Here is a 23,395-nt window from a genome sequence, read left to right on the forward strand (position 1 = left end):
CGTGACTGTTTTAGCAGCAAAAGAGGGACCGATAAAATTGTGTATATGTATGTATTTATACATACACACGTAAAAGTCACACAGCGCACAAATATAAAATCGTACTAATATACAATTATCATTTATTCATATCAAAATTTAAGTATACAATTTCCATCAAAGTCGAACCCAAGCTGATCCCTAAAACCCCTGCATTCGAACTTCACTCATCAAAACTATGTATTACATACAAAAATACTGTACAGTCCAGAAACCACTCTCATTAATCTCTTTATTAATCCCCACTCACTTCCTCCATCCTTCCCTACGTTATATTACAAACTAGAGCTGGAAAATACACCTCTGTTCACCCCCCCCCCCCCCCCCTGAATATGATTAAACAGCAGATCAAGAGGAAGGAAAATAACAATAACAGCATTAAAAATTATTTGGAAGATCTCGAAGCTTCGGCCGGGCCGATCCGTCACTCGGCGGTTCGTTAAAATGAAAAAATAAATAGATCACGACGAGCGAGACGAGGCGAAGCTTCTTTATTCTAATATTCGGCTTAAAAAAATACTTATTTTCACGTATTGCAACAGTTCCTGACATACGGATTATCCCTGATATCACCGAGAGAAAGAGAGCGGAGGGAACGGTGAAAAACTCTAACTTGGTTAAAGGTCAATGAAGGCCGCGATGCGGACGTACGCGCATGTACGTTTTCGAGACGTCGTGGCCCCGTGGTCTTGTTTTGGTCACGCTATTCGAGCTGGAAGTTCGGTTCGGTATAATGAGCCAAAAAAAAAAAAAAAAGGTTGAATTTGTGAGATACAATAAAAAAAATAAAAAAAAAAGTCATAAAAATAAAGCGGGTTTCAGTATAAAGAATCCAGATGGTGGAGCAGCTGTTTTTTGGTCCCTTTTTTCCTGAATGAATCTTCGAAGACACGACGAAGGCGACGGTTCCTATAGCGTACGTAGTGCGCAAAAGCCCAGACGAACACGGATTCGTATTTTTTTATTTTTTTTATCGCACGAAAATATCCCGGGGACGGTTTTAAAGGAAGCGTTCGGAACGCTGATGCGAAGAATTAGCATAGAATTAGCATAGAATTAGCATGCTACACAGTGACTCCCAGTCAATGAATAAAGCACTCGGGTTCACACCTGCACCTGAGAAAAAAAAAAAATCAGGTTCAAGGAACATTTACAGACACACAACATGAATGTCAATTTGGTGGACAGGAATCAGGAATAATTATGTATATTATAATCTTTTTCATTACCTAAAATTATCATAAATTATATTATATTCAATATTATTCAGTAGTACTGGCTTAACTCCTCCCACACACACACATTTGATGGCACATCACCTGAAACCTGATGCGAGAGCCCAATGTGTTCGAACATACACAGATGGTCAAAAATGATCGTAAGTAATGGCGCCCTTGCGCTCACACGTAGCCTGTGGTGATCTACCTCATCTCCATGTCCAAGGAGAAAGCACCGAGGTTATGGAGATACCGTTCCAATAAAGGATCAATTTCTGAGAGTGTTTCTGATTGAATCTGATTTAGGCTTGTTGTGTGTCTGAAGAAAGACGTTTCATTTTAGATTGTTCGGTAAACCTTGAGACCTTTTTTTTCCGCCTTTTTTGATTTTTTTTAAAGAATATACAGCTGGTCTGATCTATAAATAATAATAAAAAAAAAAACAATGTAGCTACAGTAACTATTTTTTTTATCTGGAAAACAATAAAAAAAACCTCAGTGTTGAAACCTACGCAGCTTGAATAGAGATACTCCAGAGGTTTTTTTTTTGTACTGCATTTATAACACGTGCGATTACCGCAAAAACGTCAACGCGCCGCCTCGATGACTGGAAACGTCGAAGGGCAAATGTTGGGATGTCGCGAAAAAAAGTTTCTTACCATTTCTTTTGGTCAAATAAAGACGACGATGTTCCACGGAGATGACGAACAAATGCGTGGAAGAGTAAAAAATACCCGAGCAGCTTTATATTTTATTGCTTTGGCGTTTGAAGGCTTCCGATACGCCGTTCTGTCGAGCCTTAGAGTCATTGTGGCGTAGGGGAAAAGGGAAATTTTGGAAGTAGGAGTTGGCAAACCTGGGGTTCTGCACCACCTCACTGGCGAGGGGTCCAAATTTTCCCATTTCCCAGCACCACACTGTATTTTCTGTTCTTGTTTCTGCAAGTCGTGTATATTACAGTCTAACCACTGCCCTTCTATGTCCGGTTGAGGTGAAGATGTTTACAGCTTGCACAGTGAGAGGTGCCTCAAAAGTCATTAAGTTACGAGCTGAAAAAACCTGAAGTTTAAGTTCCTAAACTACAACCGGTACAAAAGTATTGCTTGATTTAAAAAAAAGGTAGAAAGTTGCAGCTCTTGCACTCGTGGCAGGGAAAGTGGGGGGAAGGGAAGCAGCTTATCGCACCCTGAAATTCTAAAGAAGCAGCAGACGCAGATACTCACACCCACCTCAGACACTTGCTAGACCCTGACTAGACGTCCCTGCAGCTGGTCGTAAAGAAATAACTACAGCCTTTGCTCAGCTTCCTACCCATGATGCCTCTGCACCGGCCTGAGAGAATACTGAACTTCCCGTTTCTGGGAACTCAAAAAGGCAGAAAGTTTAAAAAAAAATAATTAAATAAAACAAATTCCCTCATGAACCTGAGAGCAGGAGAGAACGCAAATATAGGAAGAGAACGAATGAACGAAGGAAGGAATGCAAATAAAGACGGGGAAAACCAGTGAAACACCGAACGAATTTCAGTCAACCTCCATGGCCCCGCCCGGTCCGTCGTGATTAGTGGAGGAAGTGGGGAGATTTTCAGGAGAAGGGAGGACGGGGTGCCGGATCTTGTCTTGGCGCTGGTAGAAGAGAAGGTAGGCAGCGTTGGTCTGAAAACACAAACACACACTGATCAGGTTCGATGATCCGTTTCCTGTTAAGTCAAGTCAAGTTTATTTGTATTGCGCTTTTCACAACAGACATTGTCTCAAAGCAGCTTTACAGAAAACAACAGTGAAGGTGAATGGTGTGTATTTATCCCTGATGAGCAGCCGTGGCAACTGTGGCAAGGAAAAACTCTCTTAGATGTTATGAGGAAGAAACCTTGAGAGGAACCAGACTCAAAAGGGGAACCCATCCTCATTTGGGTGACATCAAGAGTTTGATCATAAATCCTGTCCTCAAGGTTACACTTTTTTTTTTTTTCACTTTAAAATTCAATACTTTTCCAGATTTTAAAGACCGTATTTAACATCTGACATGATGAGTTTAAATTCCTATTTTTTATGAGCGGAAGGTTGTAGCTACTGCAGCGTATAGAAATTACCACAAACCACATTCCACACACAGCATTCTATTAAAACTGCAATTCCAAAAACAGCGCCATGTTGATCATTTATAAGTGTCATTTTTACAACCTTCAATTCTACAGCAGCAGAACTCCATTAACAAAAACACCTTTTGACGATTTCCACACGAATACGTTGACGTATTTTCCTCTCCGTTTTTGCCCTTTTTTTCTCTCTCTCCGTTTTTTGGCCTTCCGATGTGAGCGTTTTCAGACGATTCCGTGTGAATGAACAACTTTTGGGAAACGACCGAAAGCAAAAGTGTGGACGCGGAAAGGTTTTGGATGAAAAAACGGCATTTCTGAATTTATCAAGATTTATCCAGAAAGTCCTTTTTTTTTTTTTTTACCAACTAATTATATAAACTACAACTAAACTACATTATATAAACAGAGTACAGTAATAGTATGGAAACACAAATATTTTGCAATATTCTGTGTTCTTTTTAACCCCCCGCATAATAATCCAGACCTGGAAATCACTCGAATCAAATTCCATACTTTTTCATACTTTTCCAAAATGTGTATGAACCCCGTGTCCTGCTACTGATCCTAAACTGGGGAAAAACACAAATGGTTCTGAAGGTATGAAGGTCGGTGCTCCCTGTGACTGTGCGTACAGCCTCGTGCTGCCATCTGTTGGCGTGCTACAAAACTAGTCTTGAAACCTTTTGATATCGCCTCGTACTAAGAACCTACAATTGTTATGTTTTTTTTTTTTTTTTTATGAACATATTGAAGAATTGCAGAATTAAAATTTTTTTTTATTGCAGACAAGAATGTGACTAAAAATTCAGAATTTCAAAAGATCATACCCAGGTTACATTTATGTGAAAAGGAAGTTGTTACAGCCAATCAAAATGAAGAATTCAATTCATATGGAAATGGAATAGAAACAAATGGAATGGGTGATTCTTACCACAATTTGTTCTTCCTTGGCGTAGGTCACCTTACTATCGTCAAAATAATACCACTGGCCGTTGTCCTTGTTCCGAGCGTAGCTGGTATCTGTGTAAAAGATGCAAAAAGAAACATAGGATTGTAAAACGGCTGCTTTTTTAACAGTCAGTCGTCTGATATTTATTCAGGAACACATGAAGAACGCTAAAAATGTTCTATAAAGCATTGGTTCAGGCAAACACCAGGAAAGAACCTGAGGTCGGCACTGATAGTTGATTGCTGAAACCGTCGGCTATCGGCAAAAATCCATACCGATAGTTTTTCCGGGCCGCTGTCATTATGAGAGCGGCCTCTAGAGGCGAATCACTGACACCACGTGCTGTGTGTTTTTACGTGTGAGATTGCGTGCTGCACGGAGAGCGTGATATTATATTTATTATATATAATGAATTAATTAATTTATTCATATTTACATAATTTTCATAATTCAGTAGTATTTTTGCTTCCTCGAAAAGCAAAGATTTATATAACAGCAAATGGCTGACTATAAAGCAGACTAAAAGCATGCATAAATTTTACGGTTAGGTGTCCACTAACTTTTGCCCCGTATAGTGTTTATAAACAGAAGAGAAACGTACAGTGTCCGTCTCTGAGGCCTCCATAGTGGTTAGACACAGCGATGAGGTCGTACGTGCTGGGAGGCTCCGAGTCGGTTCCTGTCTTCTTCAAAAGGAAGTTGGAGAAGTCCAGCTTTCTAAAAAAAAAAAAATAAAAACAAAGAGAAAGACTTCAGGTTCCACATTTTTTCACGACTTCAATGACAGCAGCAAGATAACACGTGTAAAAGGGCTACGAAAACGGGGAGTCGTTGAAAATATTGCAAAAAAGATGCTGTTTTAAAAGGAATGAGGAGGAAAGAAATTTGGCAAATAACAGATTAACAGCAGAGACTTGCTTTTGTTATTATTACTTTTTTTTATATATTTTTAAACGCAATAGCGTTTTTTTTTACATATTTCTATATTAATATATCCATTAAAAAAAAAACATTTTGTGCATGTACGCATTGTTTAGTACAGTATATTATTTAGACAAGACACGAGTAATGTCGTTACATTTACATTTCTCTCGTTCATAATTAGCAACTTTGCGGTTAAGGGCCATCCTCAGGGGCCCAGGAGTGGCAGCTTGGCGTCGCTGGCATTTGAACTCATGATCTTTTGATCCAGTGTCCAATTTCTTAACCACAAAGTTACCACCTCCACACGTAGTTGGGACATGGTGGTGCTGAAAGGTAGTAGGTCACTGGCCAGACGGTTGATCAGACGGTTATGGGTTCAAATCCCAGCACCACCCAGCTACAGCTGGCCCTTGATCAAGGCGAGTTTTGAAGCTTGTATATGCGTGGCCTGGTAGCCAATCTACACTGATTGCATGACTTTCATACGGAAGAGCAGAGACTACTTTATGCATACTAAATTATTTTCAGCTTCCAGTCCACTGCTATAACGAGAGCGGCCTCTAGAGGCGAATCACTGACACCACGTGCTGTTTGGTCTTACGCGCTTAATGAAGAGTGCTTTATTATATATTTGTTCATTACAATTAATTAATTCATTATTTAAATATGCAATAACATTTATTAATGAAAATATTCACATTTATTTCCTGTACTGAAATCAAAGAACCGTGCTAATCATGTTCAGTACTATTTTACACGGAGTTTAAAAACACAAGGGATTTTAGGTTCATTGTCCAACTCCTGTAGTTCCTAAATACAACTCAGTTATCAGTTACAAACAGAGAACAAATGTTCATAAACACGCTCGAGCCGTTTTCATGCTTTGGCTTCCTCCTGAGTCACATACACGTTTCCAAAATTCATTAGAGATAAAAAAATTATTATTATTTTTGTAATTGTAATATTATGTTTTGGAGAATTTAAAGAGCGTTTCACATTAAAAGGCAAAACCAACCGGAGAGGGAATTCGACGATGGTGTCCAGCTTCTCCCGGGAATATTTTGTATAGGAGAAGCGTTTCAGGTGGATGATGAGGACCTCAGGAAGAGACCAGAGATCCAACTTCTTAGTGGCGAGCTGGTGCTTTTTACATGTTGGGCAGTACCTACAGAGCATCAGCATACCAAGTTTATCTTTCTGACATAATCAGTGCCCTGGGTTTAGTACATACATTATATGGAGGAAAGTATTGGGACACCTGAATTTTCCAGCAGCCATATGCAGTTCTTCACTAAAATGTTCAGAATTGTACAAGACATATAAGAAGTTCTGGAACTTGGAGACCCAAACCTGTTCCAGCATGACAATGCCCCTGTGCACAAAGCCAGCTCCATGAATACATAGATTGGAGCAGAAGATCTCCTGCTATAGAGCTCTGTATGTGAATACACCCCAGGCCTCCTCACCTCACCTACATCAGTACCTGACTGGGTGAATGAGTTCCACAAAATCTAGTAGAACATCTTCCCAGAAGAGTGGAGGTTATTATAACAGCAGACAGGGAACTAAATGTGGATTGGGTTATACAATCTTATCAGGTGTCCACAAACTTTTGGCCATATAGTGTATAGTGAATTCAATAATATCTTCCACTGCTTATGTGTTTAAGCACTAACGTGTAAAGCGCATTACCAGGGATTTTCATCCTCGAGCGTCTCCATGTTGGTGAAGAGTCCGATACACTCCTGCAGATGGACTGTGGTCTGCTGCATCGGGACGTCCATGCTCTTGTCCTTTACGTATTTCTACACAAACAAATACAATTCAAAATCCTGAGAAAGTTCTCCCGTTGTACAGACATACAAAGTGAAAACTCTGAGCTTTTTATCTGCATTTTTACGTTTTACAGACTCCAAAAAAGAAAAAGAAAATCTTCATGAGAAGTGTCCATGAAGTTCCTCAATTGTAAACAACCAAAAATCCATACCGATAGTTTTTCCGGCTTCCGGTCTGCCGTCATTACGAGAGCGGCCCCTAGAGGCGAATCACTGTTTGTTTTTGCAGGCGAGACTGCGTGCTGCACGGAGAGCGCTATATTATATTTATTATTTATAGTTCAACTATTTAAGTATATTTATTAATGAATATATATATTTATTTTAGTAAATTTCATGAGTCATGATTTTTTATTTCTTGTGTTTGCAATTGAGTTCAGTACTATTTTACATGGAGTCTTTCGTTGTTTTTTTAATCCAGTATCTATTTTAAAGTAATTATCAGTTGATTAATCGGGTTTTGGCGAGTACGATCCGACCTCACTATCGTTAACATCCACTAACCATCGACACCTAATTCATTACGCACTTTAAAATTCAGGTTCAGTTCTGGATTGGTGATAATTTTATTATAAAATCTTACCTCAGCCTCAGTGTCATTGTAATATTTCTTTTTCATGTCCGGGTCCCAGTCGATGGCCACATACAACTGAGCTGTGAAGTGACAAAATAGAATATTACACCACTGTTATAATCATGTAGTCCCTCCATACCTCCATCCTCTACCACTGATTTCCCTCCATCCTCTACCACTGATCCCTCTATATTCTACTATTAATCCCTCCATCTTCTACCACTGATCCCCCCATCTTCTACTATTAATCCCTCCATCTTCTACCACTGATCCCCCCATCTTCTACTATTAATCCCTCCATTCTCTACCACTGATCTCCCTCCATCCTCTACCACTGATCTCCCTCCATCCTCTACCACTGATCCCCCCATCTTCTACTATTAACCCCTCCATCTTCTACCACTGATCCCCCATCTTCTACTATTAATCCCTCCATTCTCTACCACTGATCTCCCTCCATCCTCTACCACTGATCCCCCCATCTTCTACTATTAATCCCTCCATTCTCTACCACTGATTTCAATCCATCCTCTACCACCGATCCCTTCATCCTCTGCCACCGATCTCTCCATCCTCTGCCACCGATCCCTCCATCCTCTACCACCGATCCCTCAATCCTCTTCCACGAATATATTACAAAGTATTAATACACAAAAATCTCCGTATAGCTAAAACACACAGGGACCCAGGGTAGAACCGCAGTAGAATATCCTGAAGGTGACTCACTGCTGAAAGGAAGATCGCTGTTCCCGTCCCCGGTACTTCGGTCCATGGTGCCGTTGGAGTTCACGGCCTGTATAGTGAAGAGCAGCTTCTTTCTTTTCTCAGCACAACGCCGTCTACTCTTCATCCTTTTATTCGCCTGAGCGACGGCTTTACCGTTCTCTCCGTCATCCTCTTCTTCGTCTTCCTCCTCCTTTTTCCCTGGAGTCTCCGCTGCAGCAGCCTGCTCCCCATCGACTGCATCTTGGGAGTTGTCATCCTTGCCGCCGCATGCCAATTGGCCCTCGTCCGTGCCACCGCATGCCAATTGGCCCTCGTCCGTGCCGCCTCCACCGCTGTTCGATTCCTCCTCCCCTTCTTCTACTTTCTCCTTCCCTTCTGGATGGATGCTGTTCTGCTGAGAAGGCTCTTCTGTTTTGGATGTTCCTGCCTCCTCAGACTCTTCTTCAGCCTCATCTGTGTGGAAATGAAGAAAGAAAGATGACCAAAGATAAACATGGATTACATCAAATATTAGAGAAAATAAAGACTTTACCTCCACTGAGTCCATTGGTCTGGTTTTTGTATATTTCTTCTTCATCATCATTCTCTTCGCTACAATTTTCCTCTTCCTCCTCCACTTCTTCTGTGGGGTCTGGCTGACGCACGTATCGACTGGAAAAAGGACACTGAGCTATTACACCCTTACACCCTGTTATAAGACTCTCTGAAGCCTTAATTAAGGCAGAATTGACTGCATGACATCTGAAACAGGTCTTTCAAGGTTTCATCCTCGGGTTTTTCCATCACCGCTCTGACATCTGACTACTTCAACAGCAACCCAGGAATCTATACAGCTGTTCTGTACCTTCTATAGAGGGACAGATGAAGAGGAGGACAGAGAGTGAGACAGTAAGAATAAGATAGAGGTGCAAAGAGAAAAGAGAGACAGAGAGAGTGAAAGACAAAAGCGAGGGAAAGATGAGAAAACAGGAGAAAGGAGTATAGCATAAGAGAGCAAGAGAAAGACATAAGGACAAAGGGGGGAGAGAAAGAGAGAGAGAGAGAGAGAGAGAGAGAGAGAGAGAGAGAGAGAGTGTAAGAGAGAGATAGTGTAAAAGAGAGAGACCGACAGAGAGAGAGGGGGGAATGAGACAGTAAGAGAGAGAGAGAGAGATAGAGAAAGAGAGAAGGGGGGAACACAAAAAAGAGACAGAAGGAAAGAAGGAAAGACATTAATACAGTAAGAGGGAGACATATGGAGTTAGAATAGACAGACTGAAAGACTGAAAGAAAGACTGAAAGAAAGAAAGAAAGAAAGAAAGATAGAAAGGGAGACAGAGACAGAAAAGCGAGAGCAATAGGGAGAAGGGGGCAGAGAGTGACACAAAGGGACAGCGATGTGAGAGAAAGACAAAGGGAGAGGGTGACAAAGAGACAGAGGGACAGACAGAAGAAAAAAGGCGGAAAATACAAGTGATAGACAAAAGAAAGGGAGAAAGGGAAAGAGAAGATAAGAAGAAAGAGTGAAACAGCGAGACAGGGGGACAGGACACTTTGCCCCAACTTGTCACTTCTGGATTCAAAATAACTAAATAAATGAGTGAATGAGTTAAAGTGTGGGGATTTGATCAGGTCTTTATTGAGAAGGTCCTGGTGGACTGCTCGGTGCTCTTCAGCCTCGGGGGATCATGCGTTGGTACTCACGCCAGGCGCTGGAGAAAGAGCTGGTAGAGGGCGTCTCTGGTGCACTGTGCCCAGGGCAGTGCCATCAGCAGCGGGTGGCCGAACAGTGACGTGCTGTAGTTGTTGCCCCCTGAGCCGTAGTCTCTGTAGTGGGAGCGTTCGCGCATGTACACGGCCAGCAGAACCTCTTCATCCTCCTCCTCCACCTGATCCGCAGTGCTCCTGCTGCTGCTGTTCAGCTCGTACCTGCGCAAACGAACCAGACGCGGTTTACTATTACTGACTGTTTGGTCGGAAGTATTGGGACACTTGACTTCTCCAGTCATATGTGGCTCTTCTCCAAACTGTTCCCAGAAAAACAAAGGCACACAATTGTGCCAAAGGAGGAGAAGGACAGAAGGAAGACGTCTACAGAGACATCAAGGAAAGAAGAAGTGGAGGTTTGTACTTTAAATTTTGGTACTATGACTGTTAAAGAGAGAGAGGTGTCCGATATGATGGAGCAGAACATTCAAAGGTGTCCTGTACAATCATGTGCCTCCAACTTTCTGTAACAGTTTTTGGAAGAAGAACATCATCGTATGGCTGGGCTGGAGAAAGCTAGATGTCCCAATACTTTTGGCCACACAGTGTAGCAATAAATGGAGAAATACGTATCAGTACTAAGTCAGTGTTAATCCAAATGACCCCGAGGAACTCAACATTATCACCATGCTCAGGCCAAACCTGCGAAAACAGATGAAACGCACACTTACACGAAGATGTCGTCTCTGTCCAGGATCAGGCTGAGGGACTCGTCAGCGTGATAGATCCTGTAGAAGCGATGGTTAAATACATCCGCCACTACCATCTGATTTAGGAGAGGGGAGAAAAAATGGCATTGATATTTACTTTGGCTCGGCGTACGCACACACACACATACAGCTTAGATCAGACGGAAAATGCAGGTTGTGTCTCTCACCTTCTCTGCAGAGATATTGGTAGCTTGAGACATAGCGGTGCATAAATCCATCACTCGACCAGCTTTAGGGACCACCACTCTGTACTGCAGAGAGAGAGAGAGAGAGAGAGAGAGAGAGAGGGAGAGAAAGACAAGAGGGACAAAGAGTGAGACAGCATTTGAAACAAAAAGGGACAAAAGATAGAGTGGCAGTAGGAGAGACGAGAAAGTACACAAAAAGGGAAGATAAGAACGAGAAACAGAGGGAAAAGGTTGTGAGATGGAGAAAAGAGAGTGAGACATTAAGAGAGATGTAATGAGAGAGAAGAGACAGAGTGAGACAAATAAAGACAGTGGGACAAAAAAAGAGATAGTGAGACAGTAAGAGACAGAGAAGAGAGAGCGAGACAGTAGGAGAGAGAAGAATTTGATAAACAAGAGACACAGAAAGACAGTAAGAGAGACAGTTAGACAGTTAGACATAGTGAGAGAGAGGATACAGTAAGACAGTAAGAGAGATGTGGTGAGATACAGACGAGACATAGTGAGACAGAAGGAGATGTAGTGAGACAGAAGAGACAGTGAGACAGAAATAGAGATGCAAGACAGAAGAGACAGTGATAGAGATGTAGGGAGAGAGATGAGACAGAGAGAGAAAGAGAGATGTAGTGAGACAGAGATAGGACAGTGAGGCAGAAAGAGAGATGTAGTGAGAGAGAAAGGGAGATGTAGTGAGAGAGAAAGAGAGATGTAGTGACAGAGAAATAGAGATGTAGTGAGACAGAGAAGAGACAGAAAGAGAGATGTAGTGAGAGAGAGAGAGAGAGAGAGAGAAAGAGAGATGTAGTGAGAGAAAAAGAGAGATGTAGTGAGAGAAAAAGAGAGATGTAGTGAGAGAAAAAGAGAGATGTAGTGAGAGAAAAAGAGAGATGTAGTGAGAGAAAAAGAGAGATGTAGTGAGAGAAAAAGAGAGATGTAGTGAGAGAAAAAGAGAGATGTAGTGAGAGAAAAAGAGAGATGTAGTGAGAGAGAAAAGACAGAAAGAGTCAGTGGCTCTTTAATCAGGTCCAGTGTTAAAAGTGGGGTAAAACAGGGGCAAACACGGCCCTCTGGACCACATGACGCTTACCTGAACAGGTTTGGCCAGAGGGTCAAGAGAAACAAAGAACACCTCCATGACCCTCTCCTTGCTCACGGGTAAGGGAACGCTCAAGTAGCAGAAAGGGTCAAAGGTCACAGACACCTTGCTGCACTCAGGGCAGACCAGCGTGGATTTGAAGAGACCATGAAATGTGTCCACGATCACGGAATCGTTCCGTCGCCTGTGGTTACACCACGCCTCCTCCGCCACTTCCTGTACAACGGACAAGAACCAAAGTGCTTTCTAAACATCTCATTTCACATTTAATCTTCATATGCTATTATTATAAGCTCCACTGTTCTGGAAAGATGTTCCACTAGATTTTCCTGCTAAAGGGTTTATAGCTCTATAGCAGGAGATCTTCCACTCCAACCTGTGGACAGCATATCTTCATGTACCTGTCTTTGTGCATAGGAGCCTTGTCATACTGGAATAGTTTTGGGTCTCCTAGTTCATTCAAGTGATGGGAAAACTTCTGCATCAGGTACAGTTGTGTGCCTCCAACTTTGTGGTCACAACTTGGAGAAGAACCTCATAAGCCATGAGAAAGTCAAGGTGTTCCAATTCTATACACACTTCAGCAAATGTTTGGCGTAATGCATTCTAAACGGCCCTAATCACTAGAGGTCGATTGATTCATTGGTTTCACTGATTACTTGGCGCCGAAAGTTGGAGCTATCTGCAAAAATCCATACCGATAGTTTTTCCGGGTTATGAGTACAAGAGTGGCCTCTAGAGGCGAATCGCAAGACTGCGCACAGTTTATTTGAAGTGTCTTTTTTTTCCCATTAATTTTGGATGGAACTGTTTTTATTTATTTGGAGTATTTCATTTTAAAGGCATGTCTTATTTTTCATAATATTTATTAATATAATAAATATATTGAAATTTATTTTGTTTAATACTTTTTCTTTTTTTTGATAAAGTTTGAATTTTTTATCCGGTACCCATTTAAAAAACTATCACACTAAGACACTTTAAAACTGGACTACTGTTAATATCGCTGTCATACATAAACATGTCCTCATACACGTGACGAACTGATCTGCATGTCCCTGTGCTCTGTTTCGAGTCAGTACCTGGTCTGGTCTTCCGTCGGCGTCCTTGAGCTCAATGTACTCTTTGTTCTTGACGCGGTTCAGGTCCTCGTGCAGGCCGTCCAGCAGAAAGGACAGAAGCTCCTGGGAGTCGTGCTGTTGGTAACCCAGGAACTGGGACGCAAAATGGCCCACCTTGGTCTGTGCGCGCGCACACACACACACACACACACACACACACACACACACAGGTTATGCTCCAATTTTTATTGTGCATTAATATTATGCTGGAAGCTTCTGTCAGAGCTGCTGTTACAGAAGATGAAGATAATGAAGATATTCTCAGGATAGATGATGTTTGATCTCTCCTCACTTTAAAAACACGCGGCACTACGGAATAGTGTCTCCCCGACCACATTTGCTTGATGACGTCGGCGTAGGCCTCGGCGATTTCGCCCTTCATGCCCAGAGGGTTGGTGAAGTTCAGCTGGTCCAGGTACAGGTTCTTCAGGAAGTACTCGGTCAGCGGGGGCGTGTTGCTCAGACACTGTGAAGATCACAGTTAGCACCAGAGTTTACTTCTCAGCATGACAACGTTCCTGTTGATGTATTTGATGATCACATACCTGTAGAGCAGAGTTCATGAAGCAAGTGTTGCCCAGGTTAGTGAGACCACACACTCCAGGCTGCCCTCGGAACGTGTCCTGGTCCTCCGTGGATCTACTCCTGAAAGCGTGCAACCACAAGATTACGAGGACAGGTCAGAAAAAATGTTGCAGGTATAGAAATTAGTCCATCTTTGACACCTGATATTATAATTATAATTTTAAATTAACATTTTTTATTTAAATTTTTATATTTAAATTTAAATATAATAATAAATTATAACTGTATATAATTCTAGATTCTTGTCTATTATCTTGGGTACGGTTGTATATGCCAAATACATAAATCTCACATATACAGCACACATACACTGTCACACTATATGTCAAAAGTATTTGGACACCCGACTTTTCCAGGCCAGATGTTTTTCTTCCTCACACTGTTACCCCACACAATTTTATAGCATGTGGAGGCATGAATTTCTTCCCTTCAATTGAACTAGGAGACCCAAACCAGTTCAGGCATGACAATGCCCCTGTGCACAAAGCCAGCTGATGGTTTACGTCGGTTGGATATGGTGGAAGATCTCCTGCTCCTGATCTCCTCCAACCCGAACACCTTTGGGATGAATTGAAGGTTTAGCAAATATGTGAAATGGGAACTTACGGTCAAACGTTTGTAGTGTTTATATACAGTGGTGTGAAAAAATGTTTGCCCCCTTCCTGATTTTCTTAGATTTTTTTTTTGCATGTTTGTCACACTTCATTGCTTCAGATCGTCAAACTAATTTAAATATTAGTAAAAGATAACACAAGTGAACACGACATGCAGCTTTTCAATGGATGTTTTTTATTATTATGGGAAAACAAAATACAAAACTACACGGCCCTGTGTGGAAAAACTGTGGTTGATCACACCCGAGTTAAATTTCTTCAGCCACACCCAGGCCTGATTACTGCCACACCTGTTCACAATCAAGAAATCTCTTAAATAGGATCCAGAGTGACAACGTGAAGTAGACCAAAAGATCCTCAAAAGCTAGACATCACGCCGAGATCCATAGAAATTCAGAAACAAATGAGAAAGAAAGTAATTGAGATCTATCAGTCTGGAAAAGGTGTTACCTTTTACTAATATTTAAATTAGTTTGATGATCTGAAACATTAAAGTGTGACAAACATGCAAAAAAAAAACCCCCCAAAAAATCAGGACACTTTTTCACACCACTGTACATGACTTAAAAAGCTTATTTAATGACCTCGACTCTTCTGGAAAGATGTTCCTCGAGATGTTGGAGTGTGGTTGTGGAGATTTGTGGAGATTTATTGTCAGTTAGTAATGTCAGGTGGGTGAGGAGGCCTGGGGTTCATCAGCATGGAAGAAAATCCTCCCAAATATCCCCAATGGGGTCAGAGCACTATAGTTTCAGATCTTCCACGCCAATCCATGTAAAGCAGATCTTCTAAACCGGCTTTGTGCGCAGGGGCAACGGTTTCATTTGACCACATCCGAAGGCATCCTTCCATCTTTGTGCTAACAGTTTGTTAAAGAACGACATATGGCTGGAAAAGTCGGGTGTCCCAATACTTTTGCCCATACAGTGTACAGCTTGGGACAGTGTAAAACAATGCGGATTCCACAGTGTGGGTCTCGACACAGGTTCACTCACATGATCTGCGGTCTAGAGCTGGGCCATGTGCCATCTGCATTCCTCATCTCCATGATCACTGTCTGTAGAATAGGCAGAGCATGTTATAACACACACACACACACACACACACACACACACACACACACACACACACACACACACACACACACACACACACACACACACACACACACACACACACCACCTCAGAGCTTCAAATCTCCACATCATCTCCTTATAGAAACATTCTCAATGTTACTAAATTACATGTTCATGTCAGTGCAAGATCCTGGTCCTCACAAGAACAATAAGAGAAAACAGTGTCTCTGTGTGTGTGTGTGTGTGTGTGTGTGTGTGTGTGTGTGTGTGTGTGTGAGAGAGAGTTTACCATTCCCGTGCTCAGACAGGCATCCAGGACAGTCATGTGGATGTTCCGTAGCCTCTCGCAGTTGTTATCAGAGCTTTTTATCCATAGCCGTGGTTCAGCGTCCTCTGTTACCTCAAACTCTTTTTGTATTACCTTCTGAATGCTGACTGAAACACACACACACACACACACACACACACACACACACACACACACACACACCACAACGAGGTCACCCTCAATTGCGCCACACATCAATAGTCACCCCAATATCACAGAAGCGGGAGTGGTTAGGGTATTGGACTTGAAGGTTGTAAGCTCAAATCACAACCTCACCAAGCTACCTGGGCCCCTGAGCAAGGCCCTTAATCCCATAGCTGCTCAGTTGTATTATGGGGGAGGTGTCACCTCAAAGATCAAGGCTCCGGGTTACTGATCAAAAGGTCAGGAGTTCAAGCCCTGGTATTGCTAAGCTGCCACTCTTGGGGCCCCTGAGCAAGGCCCTTGACTCCAAAGAATTTTGCCGTGCTCTAAAGTACATCTGACAAGTATTAAGCACCTTTCTTTCCTTTTCACCATTCTTAAATATTTTGGGGAGGTTGTAGCTTTGTGGTAAAAGCATTGGACTTTGGATCCAAAAGGTCAAATCCCAGCTACATCAAACTGCCACTCTTGGGCCCCGGAGCAAGGCCCTTAACCCCATAACTGCTCAGTTGTATAAATGAGATAAATGTAAATGCAAAGCCCTCGAGCAAAGCCCTTAACCCTCAGTTGTAAGTCTCTCTGGATAAATTAAGGTCAGTTACTCACGTATGGTGTCTGCTCGGCTGAACTGGCCCGTTACTGCATTGTCCATATCGCTGTGCAGACACAGGAACAGTTCCACAGGGTAGATCTCGACTTTCAGGGTGCTGGGAAGATCAATGACCTGCGGAAAATACAAAGAAAATTCGGAATCCATAAATCAAACCAATCCCCCAAGAGTGGACTCGAGATGTTCGAGTCTAGTGTTAGAAATGAGAGGATATTACATTAAAACGGAAAGTCATGAGTTTGATATGTTTATATTTGATAATGTAGATCGATTTCTCGTCTAAACTGTTTCTTGAGCGCGTTCACTCAGGCTATGTGAATACGCCGTATCGCAACACTACGGAGACCGAGGCGTGTCCTGAGAGTCACACAGATTCAGATTAACATGGCAGAGGTAGAGCTGTAACTTCCTGCAGACACAACGGGAAAAGAACGTCTGCGTTTATTTCATCTTTTTTTCTTTTGCACTACAAAAGGTGTGTGTGTGTGTGTGTGTGTGTGTGTGTGTGTGTGTGTGTGTGTAAAAGGGGCCGTGTGTTAGAAGTCAGAAGGCAATAAATGTACACACACACACACACACACACACACAGGTTAAAGTATCAAAAATTTATATCTGATTAGAATTTTTTTTTTTTAAAGATAGCAAAGCATGCAGCACAGTGAGCACATTTTACTTTCATTTTTACTTTGCATCTTACTTTCCTTTCCAGAGCAGGCTGGTCCTCCACCTTGCCGTACCATGAGAGCAGCTTGCGCCAGGCTTCTGCTGGCACCAGGATGAAGTCCTCGCCCTCTGCCAGCCTCTCTTTCAACCTGTACGAGTCCAAATCTGCATCACACACACACACACACACACACACACACACACACACACACACACACACACACACACACACACACACACACACACACACACACACACACAGTAAAACATCCTCCATATAGAACATGTGTATAAATATCATAAAAAAAGGAATGAGTAAGGCAATATAAAGCGAATGAGAGAAAAGAAGAAGAGAGAGACGGAGGAAACATGAGGGAAGAGAAACTTGTGGCGAATAAGCTTCCATTTCTTCCCATAATTGTACATCGGATCTATATCTCTACACACACACCAGCTGGCCATTCGTCTGCCCTTTTTACACTTCCTGGTGTCAGGACTCACCATCGAACAGCTCTGTATTATCGATGCCCCCAGGGAATGACGGAGAGTTCTGATCGCCACTCTTCATGTACTCGCTCCACAACCCGTACCACCGTCGGCCCACCAGATACCTGTGAAACAGAGCCATCATCATCAAGGACGTTCAAATCTGTGAGTCCAGGATAGCTCGACATTTATCGGCCTGTGTTGAAATAAAATACATTTAAAAAAAAAAAAAACAGACCAGTCATGAACACATTTGCCTGTACTGAAGGAAAAATTCTTAGTTTACTCCAAAAATTTCATTCCCAAAAAGCTGAAAGAAATCTATTTTATAAAATTCATCTCATTTTCGGAATTTGCCTACAAATTTTCTCTCAGTCCCCAAAAACTCAAGTCAAAATCCACAAATAAACCAGACTAAAGAAAAGTCACAGCTCGTATACAAATATAGACATGTAACATTTATATAAAAGTGACAGCTCAGTGGATAAGATGTTGGACTTCTGCTTCGGAAGGTCATTGGTTCAAATCCCAGCACAACCAAGCTGCCAGTGCCTTAGGTAAGGCTCTTAACCCCTAAACTGCTCAACCGTACACATGAGATAATTGGACGTTATAAGGGGAGGTGGTAGCTTCTGAGCAGAAGGTTGTGAGTTCGAATCTCCTCACCACCAAGCTGTCAGTTGTGGGACATTTAAACGAGGCCCTGAACTGCTCAGTTGCATAAATAAGATCATTGTAAATCACTCTGGAAAAGTCCGTCTGCCAAATGTTTATTTAATTATTATAATAATTTTTTCTTTCTTCCTCCATCACCATCACCCGGCTTGTTTTTCCTCTCCAACGCGTACGTTCTGCGCTCCTCAGAGCATGTGAGGGTGTTTGTAGAGTCACACCCGTGTAACTCTCGCAGGTTTCATTTCATTTTCTTTTCTTCGACTGGAAGTGAAAGCTCAAAAAGAAGCAAAAAAAAAGGGGGGGGGGGGAATTGCTTTGTTCACTGCATTATTATTAGATTTTCTCAAGTCTTTTCTTTAATGCTACGAAGCAAATCAACCAGCATGCCGGTATCTCTCAGGAGTGACAGGTATGTTTATCCAATCCAGGTGTGCACAGATGCTTGGACATTAGACTATTTTCCCTGGTTGCCAGATTGAGTCATTAGAAGCAGAAGGAAAAACAGCCTGATATTCCACGTATACATTTACATGGCATGGGTGTGTTTGTGAAAGCAGTATCATTCTCACAAACCAATTGCACCATCATGAAACTACAAAGGCGCACACACAAACACCTCACACACCGTAATTCATCAGAACGGACAGGAGGTTTCTTCCAGTACAGTATGTGCTTTAGCATGAAAACGAAACTACTCCCGAAACCACTTCAGAAAAGGTGGCACACCTTGGCCTGAAACTCAAAAGTGAAAGTTTGGGAAGATAACAACGCTGCTTCAATGCGATTATCCTTCCACAAACACATGAAATGCTGAATGTGAATAGCCTGCTTATAACACACACAGCTGATGAGATGTCTGGACGATCACTAAGAACCCTAGACATTGTGTATAAAAGGTACAATGATGTCACTCCATAGTACGTACTTCTGTAGAGCTGCAAACCAAAGAGCAAGCAAAACCTGGAACATCATGCTCTTGAAAAAAGTACCTGAAGTCCCTCCAGCATGCATTTTCACTCTATTGTCAAAAGTATTGGGACACCCGACGTTTACAGCCTTACGAAATTGTATAGCACGTCATTGGCTGCGCTTAGCATCACATTTTCCCTTCATCAACCTGTTTCAGCATGACGGTGCACAAAACCAGCTCCATGAAGATCTCCTGCTATAGAGCTCTGACTTCCACCCTATTGAACATGAATGAAAAGGAATGCTGACTCCACTTCAGGCCTCCTCACCTCACACACGCACGCACGCACGCACATCCACGTAGCTGAATGAGCAAAAAATCCAGTGGAACATCTCAGAAGAGCAGAGATTATTCTAACAGCAGTAATATAATTATGTAATATGCTCAATTTAGTGTACTGTAGTATGCTCTATGTAATATGCTCAATGTGGGGTACTGTAGTATGCTCTATGTAATATGCTCAATGTGGGGTACTGTAGTATGCTCTATGTAATATGCTCAATGTGGGGTACTGTAGTATGCTCTATGTAATATGCTCAATGTGGGGTACTGTAGTATGCTCTATGTAATATGTTTTATGTAGGCTACTGTAGTATGCTCTATGTAATATGCTCTATGTAGGGTACTGTAGTATGCTCAATGTGGGGTACTGTAATATGCTCTATGTAATATACTCTATGTATGCTACTGTAGTATGCTCTATGTAATATGCTCAATTTAGTGTACTGTAGTATGCTCTATGTAATATGCTCAATGTGGGGTACTGTAGTATGCTCTATGTAATATGTTTTATGTAGGCTACTGTAGTATGCTCTATGTAATATGCTCTATGTAGGGTACTGTAGTATGCTCTATGTGGGGTACTGTAATATGCTCTATGTAATATACTCTATGTATGCTACTGTAGTATGCTCTATGTGGGGTACTGTAGTATGCTCTATGTAATATGCTCTATGTAATATGCTCTATGTAGGATACTGTAGTATGCTCTATGTAATATGCTCTATGTAGGATACTGTAGTATGCTCTATGTAATATGCTCTATGTAATATGCTCTATGTAATATGCTTAATGTAGGGTACTGTAATATGCTCTATGTAATATGCTCAATGTATGGTACTGAAATATGCTCTATGTAATATGCTCTATGTAGGTTACTGTAGTATGCTCTATGTGGGGTACTGTAGTATGCTCTATGTGGGGTATTGTAATATGCTCTATGTAATATGCTATATGTAGGGTATTGTAATATGCTCTATGTGTGGTACTGTAGTATGCTCTATGTAGGGTACTGTAGTGTGCTCTATGTAATATGCTCTATGTAGGGTATTGCAATATGCTCTATGTAGGGTACTGTAGTATGCGCTATGTAGTATGCTCTATGTAGGGTAATGTCATATGCTCTATGTAATATGCTCTATGTAGGGTACTGTAGTATGCTCTATGTAGTATGCTCTATGTAGGGTAATGTAATATGCTCTATGTAATATGCTCTATGTGGGATACTGTAGTATGAGCTATGTAATATGCTCTATGTAGGGTACTGTAATATGCAAATGTAATATGCTTTATGTAGGGTACTGTAGTATGATCTATGTAATAGGCTCTATGTAGGGTACTGTAGTATGATCTATGTAATAGGCTCCATGTAGGGTAATGTAGTATGCTCTATGTAATAGGCTCTATGTGTGGTACTCTAGTATGCCCTATGTAGAAAGCTCTATGTAGGGTACTGTAATATGCTCTATGTATGGTACTGTAGTATGATCTATGTAATAGGCTCCATTTAGGGTACTGTAATATGCTCTGTAATATACTCTATGGGTGGTACTCTAGTATGCTCCATGTAGGAAGCTCTTTGTAGGGTACTGTAATATGCTCTATGTAGGGTACTGTAATATGCTTATGTAATAGGCTCTATGTAGGGTACTGTAATATGCCCTATGTAGAAAGCTCTTTGTAGGGTACTGTAGTATGCTCTAAGTAATGTCCTCTATATAGAGCAGTTCTATAGGTCTGAGGCAAACATTTGGGACACAAGAAAGCAAATGCTCATTCCTTTACTAGTCTCTATACTCTTTATACTGTAACTCTTTATATAATTGATTCTTAAACTTAAATTATTCACTTCCAATCTACAATATTAATCCAAATCTTTAAAAATTAACGGAATAAGCGTCCTGACAGTTATCACTTTTCAACCAACTTCTTTTTGTACAAACAGAGAAACATATAAGCGGTGAGTTAAAAGGAAAACGAAACCGACATGACAGTAAAACCTAGTTAGCATGCTAGCCAAGTCAGAACCAGTGGCTCTTGTATTAAAGTATATTTAAACACTACAAACATTATTCAAACTTCCAAATCAAATCATTAAACCCAAGTTATAAGCCGTAAAAGGACATTAATTGCGGTGTATAAAGCGAATTGGGTGTTAGATTTGACCTGAATTCCTCTAATGCTACGTCTGTCAGAGCATACTACTCTACCCGTACTACAAAGTATGCCACGCTAGTGCGCAACGCTATAACAACGCATACTACTTAGTACGCTAGTATGGTTGGCGCCAAAGCTGTAGTGCCAGTCTTACCAGCAGTCCCCGAGCCGGAGCTCCTGGTCCCGGATTAAACTCTCGATTTCTTGCCGCTGTGATTCCAGCCCAGGAGGCTCTGTGGCCGCCGCGGTGCTGCTAGAAGCCATGACCATAAGTCATAAATATTTTTTAACAGCTCTAAGAGTCACCCGCTGCATAGAAACACCGGATTGGTATATACCGGAAGCAGGAAGTACATTTTCTATGACAACTTCCTTATTCCAGAAGGCGGGAAGGAGGAGTGTGAGCGATAGGGCGTGGCACGTGTTCCGTATTTCTTGGAACTGATTGCATAAATTAAAACAATGAATTAATTATTGAGTAATTAATAAATGATTTATTCCATTTTTCTTTATTTATAGTTTCACCTCCACTTTTTACTCAGTAATAATAAAAATAAATAATAATAATAATAATAATAACCTGTGCATGTACCTTGTGCAATGACTTTAAAGATGAATCAAATCGAATCAAATTAAATCTAATTAACTGGTTTACACTGAATATCTTTATACCGTCTGTATATAAACTATGTATAACATTTGTACTATTATACGTGCAATAAACCCATCTTATATTGTACATTTATACTGTATATCTCATATTTCTCTACATTTATTGTGCTTTACACGTTTCTTGCATGCGTTCTTAATCTTAATTTTTACCTAAAGACTTTATATATTCGTACTGTAATTCAGTGACAATTCACATTTCAATATTTACATATTTATCCCAGCTATTAGTATTGCACAAGCCAGCGCACTCTTAGTGCCGGTCCCAAGCCCGGATAAATGTGGAGGGTTGTGTTATGAAGGACATCCAGTTTAAAAAATTTACCAAATCAAACGTGCAGATCACAAATCTGAATTTCATACCGGATCGTCGAGACCCTGGTTACCAACGATCACCACAGGTATCGTTAGTCAACAGGGTACTGGTGGAAAGTGGGCTACTGTTGGAGAAAGGAGGAGAAGGAGAGGAGGAAGACGTCCACAGAGAGATCAGAAAAAGGAGAAGTGGTGGAGAATGGAAGTTACTATGTTGGTACTATGACTGATAAAGGGGGAGAGGGAGCTGATATGATGAGAGGAGAAATGTTTTTTGCTAAAAGAAGGAAGAAGAAGGAGGATCATAGGGTGACGTATAAGAGTGGAGGAAGGAGATTGGAGACTGTAAGGTGTTGGCGGGCAGAGGAACCGAGCTGGGAAGGATGTGCTGCAAGTTAGAGCAGTAAAGAATGGAGATGGCAATGTGTTGATTAGTGAGGAGAGTGTGTTGAGAAGATGGAGGGAGTATTTTGAGCAGCGGATGAACGAGGAAAATGAGAGAGAGAGAGAGAGAGAGAGAGAGAGAGAGAGAGAGAGAGAGAGAGAGAGAGAGAGAGGGTTGGATGATGTGGAGATGGTGGAGCAGGAAGTGAAAAGG

The 23,395-nt window shown here is 41.5% G+C and overlaps 1 protein-coding gene across 1 annotated transcript; it reads right to left on the reverse strand.

The window, feature by feature from the left end:
• Positions 1–105: 105 nt before the first annotated feature.
• Positions 106–22,179, reverse strand: usp11 (ubiquitin specific peptidase 11). The gene is made up of 21 exons (XM_083554876.1): positions 21,968–22,179; positions 17,748–17,857; positions 17,281–17,411; positions 16,580–16,697; positions 15,791–15,936; positions 15,421–15,482; positions 13,772–13,871; positions 13,519–13,692; positions 13,188–13,346; positions 12,097–12,321; positions 10,989–11,072; positions 10,783–10,877; positions 10,049–10,273; positions 8,898–9,016; positions 8,366–8,818; positions 7,649–7,719; positions 6,923–7,035; positions 6,246–6,395; positions 4,908–5,023; positions 4,289–4,377; positions 106–2,911 (listed from the first exon to the last, which is right to left on the reverse strand). Exons 1-21 carry the CDS (start codon positions 22,081–22,083, stop codon positions 2,780–2,782), a joined length of 2,988 nt encoding a protein of 995 aa, XP_083411002.1. The 5' UTR covers positions 22,084–22,179; the 3' UTR covers positions 106–2,779.
• Positions 22,180–23,395: the final 1,216 nt, after the last annotated feature.

The sequence above is a fragment of the Silurus aristotelis genome (assembly GCF_946808225.1).
Source record: "Silurus aristotelis genome assembly, chromosome: 11".
NCBI lineage: Eukaryota > Metazoa > Chordata > Actinopteri > Siluriformes > Siluridae > Silurus > Silurus aristotelis.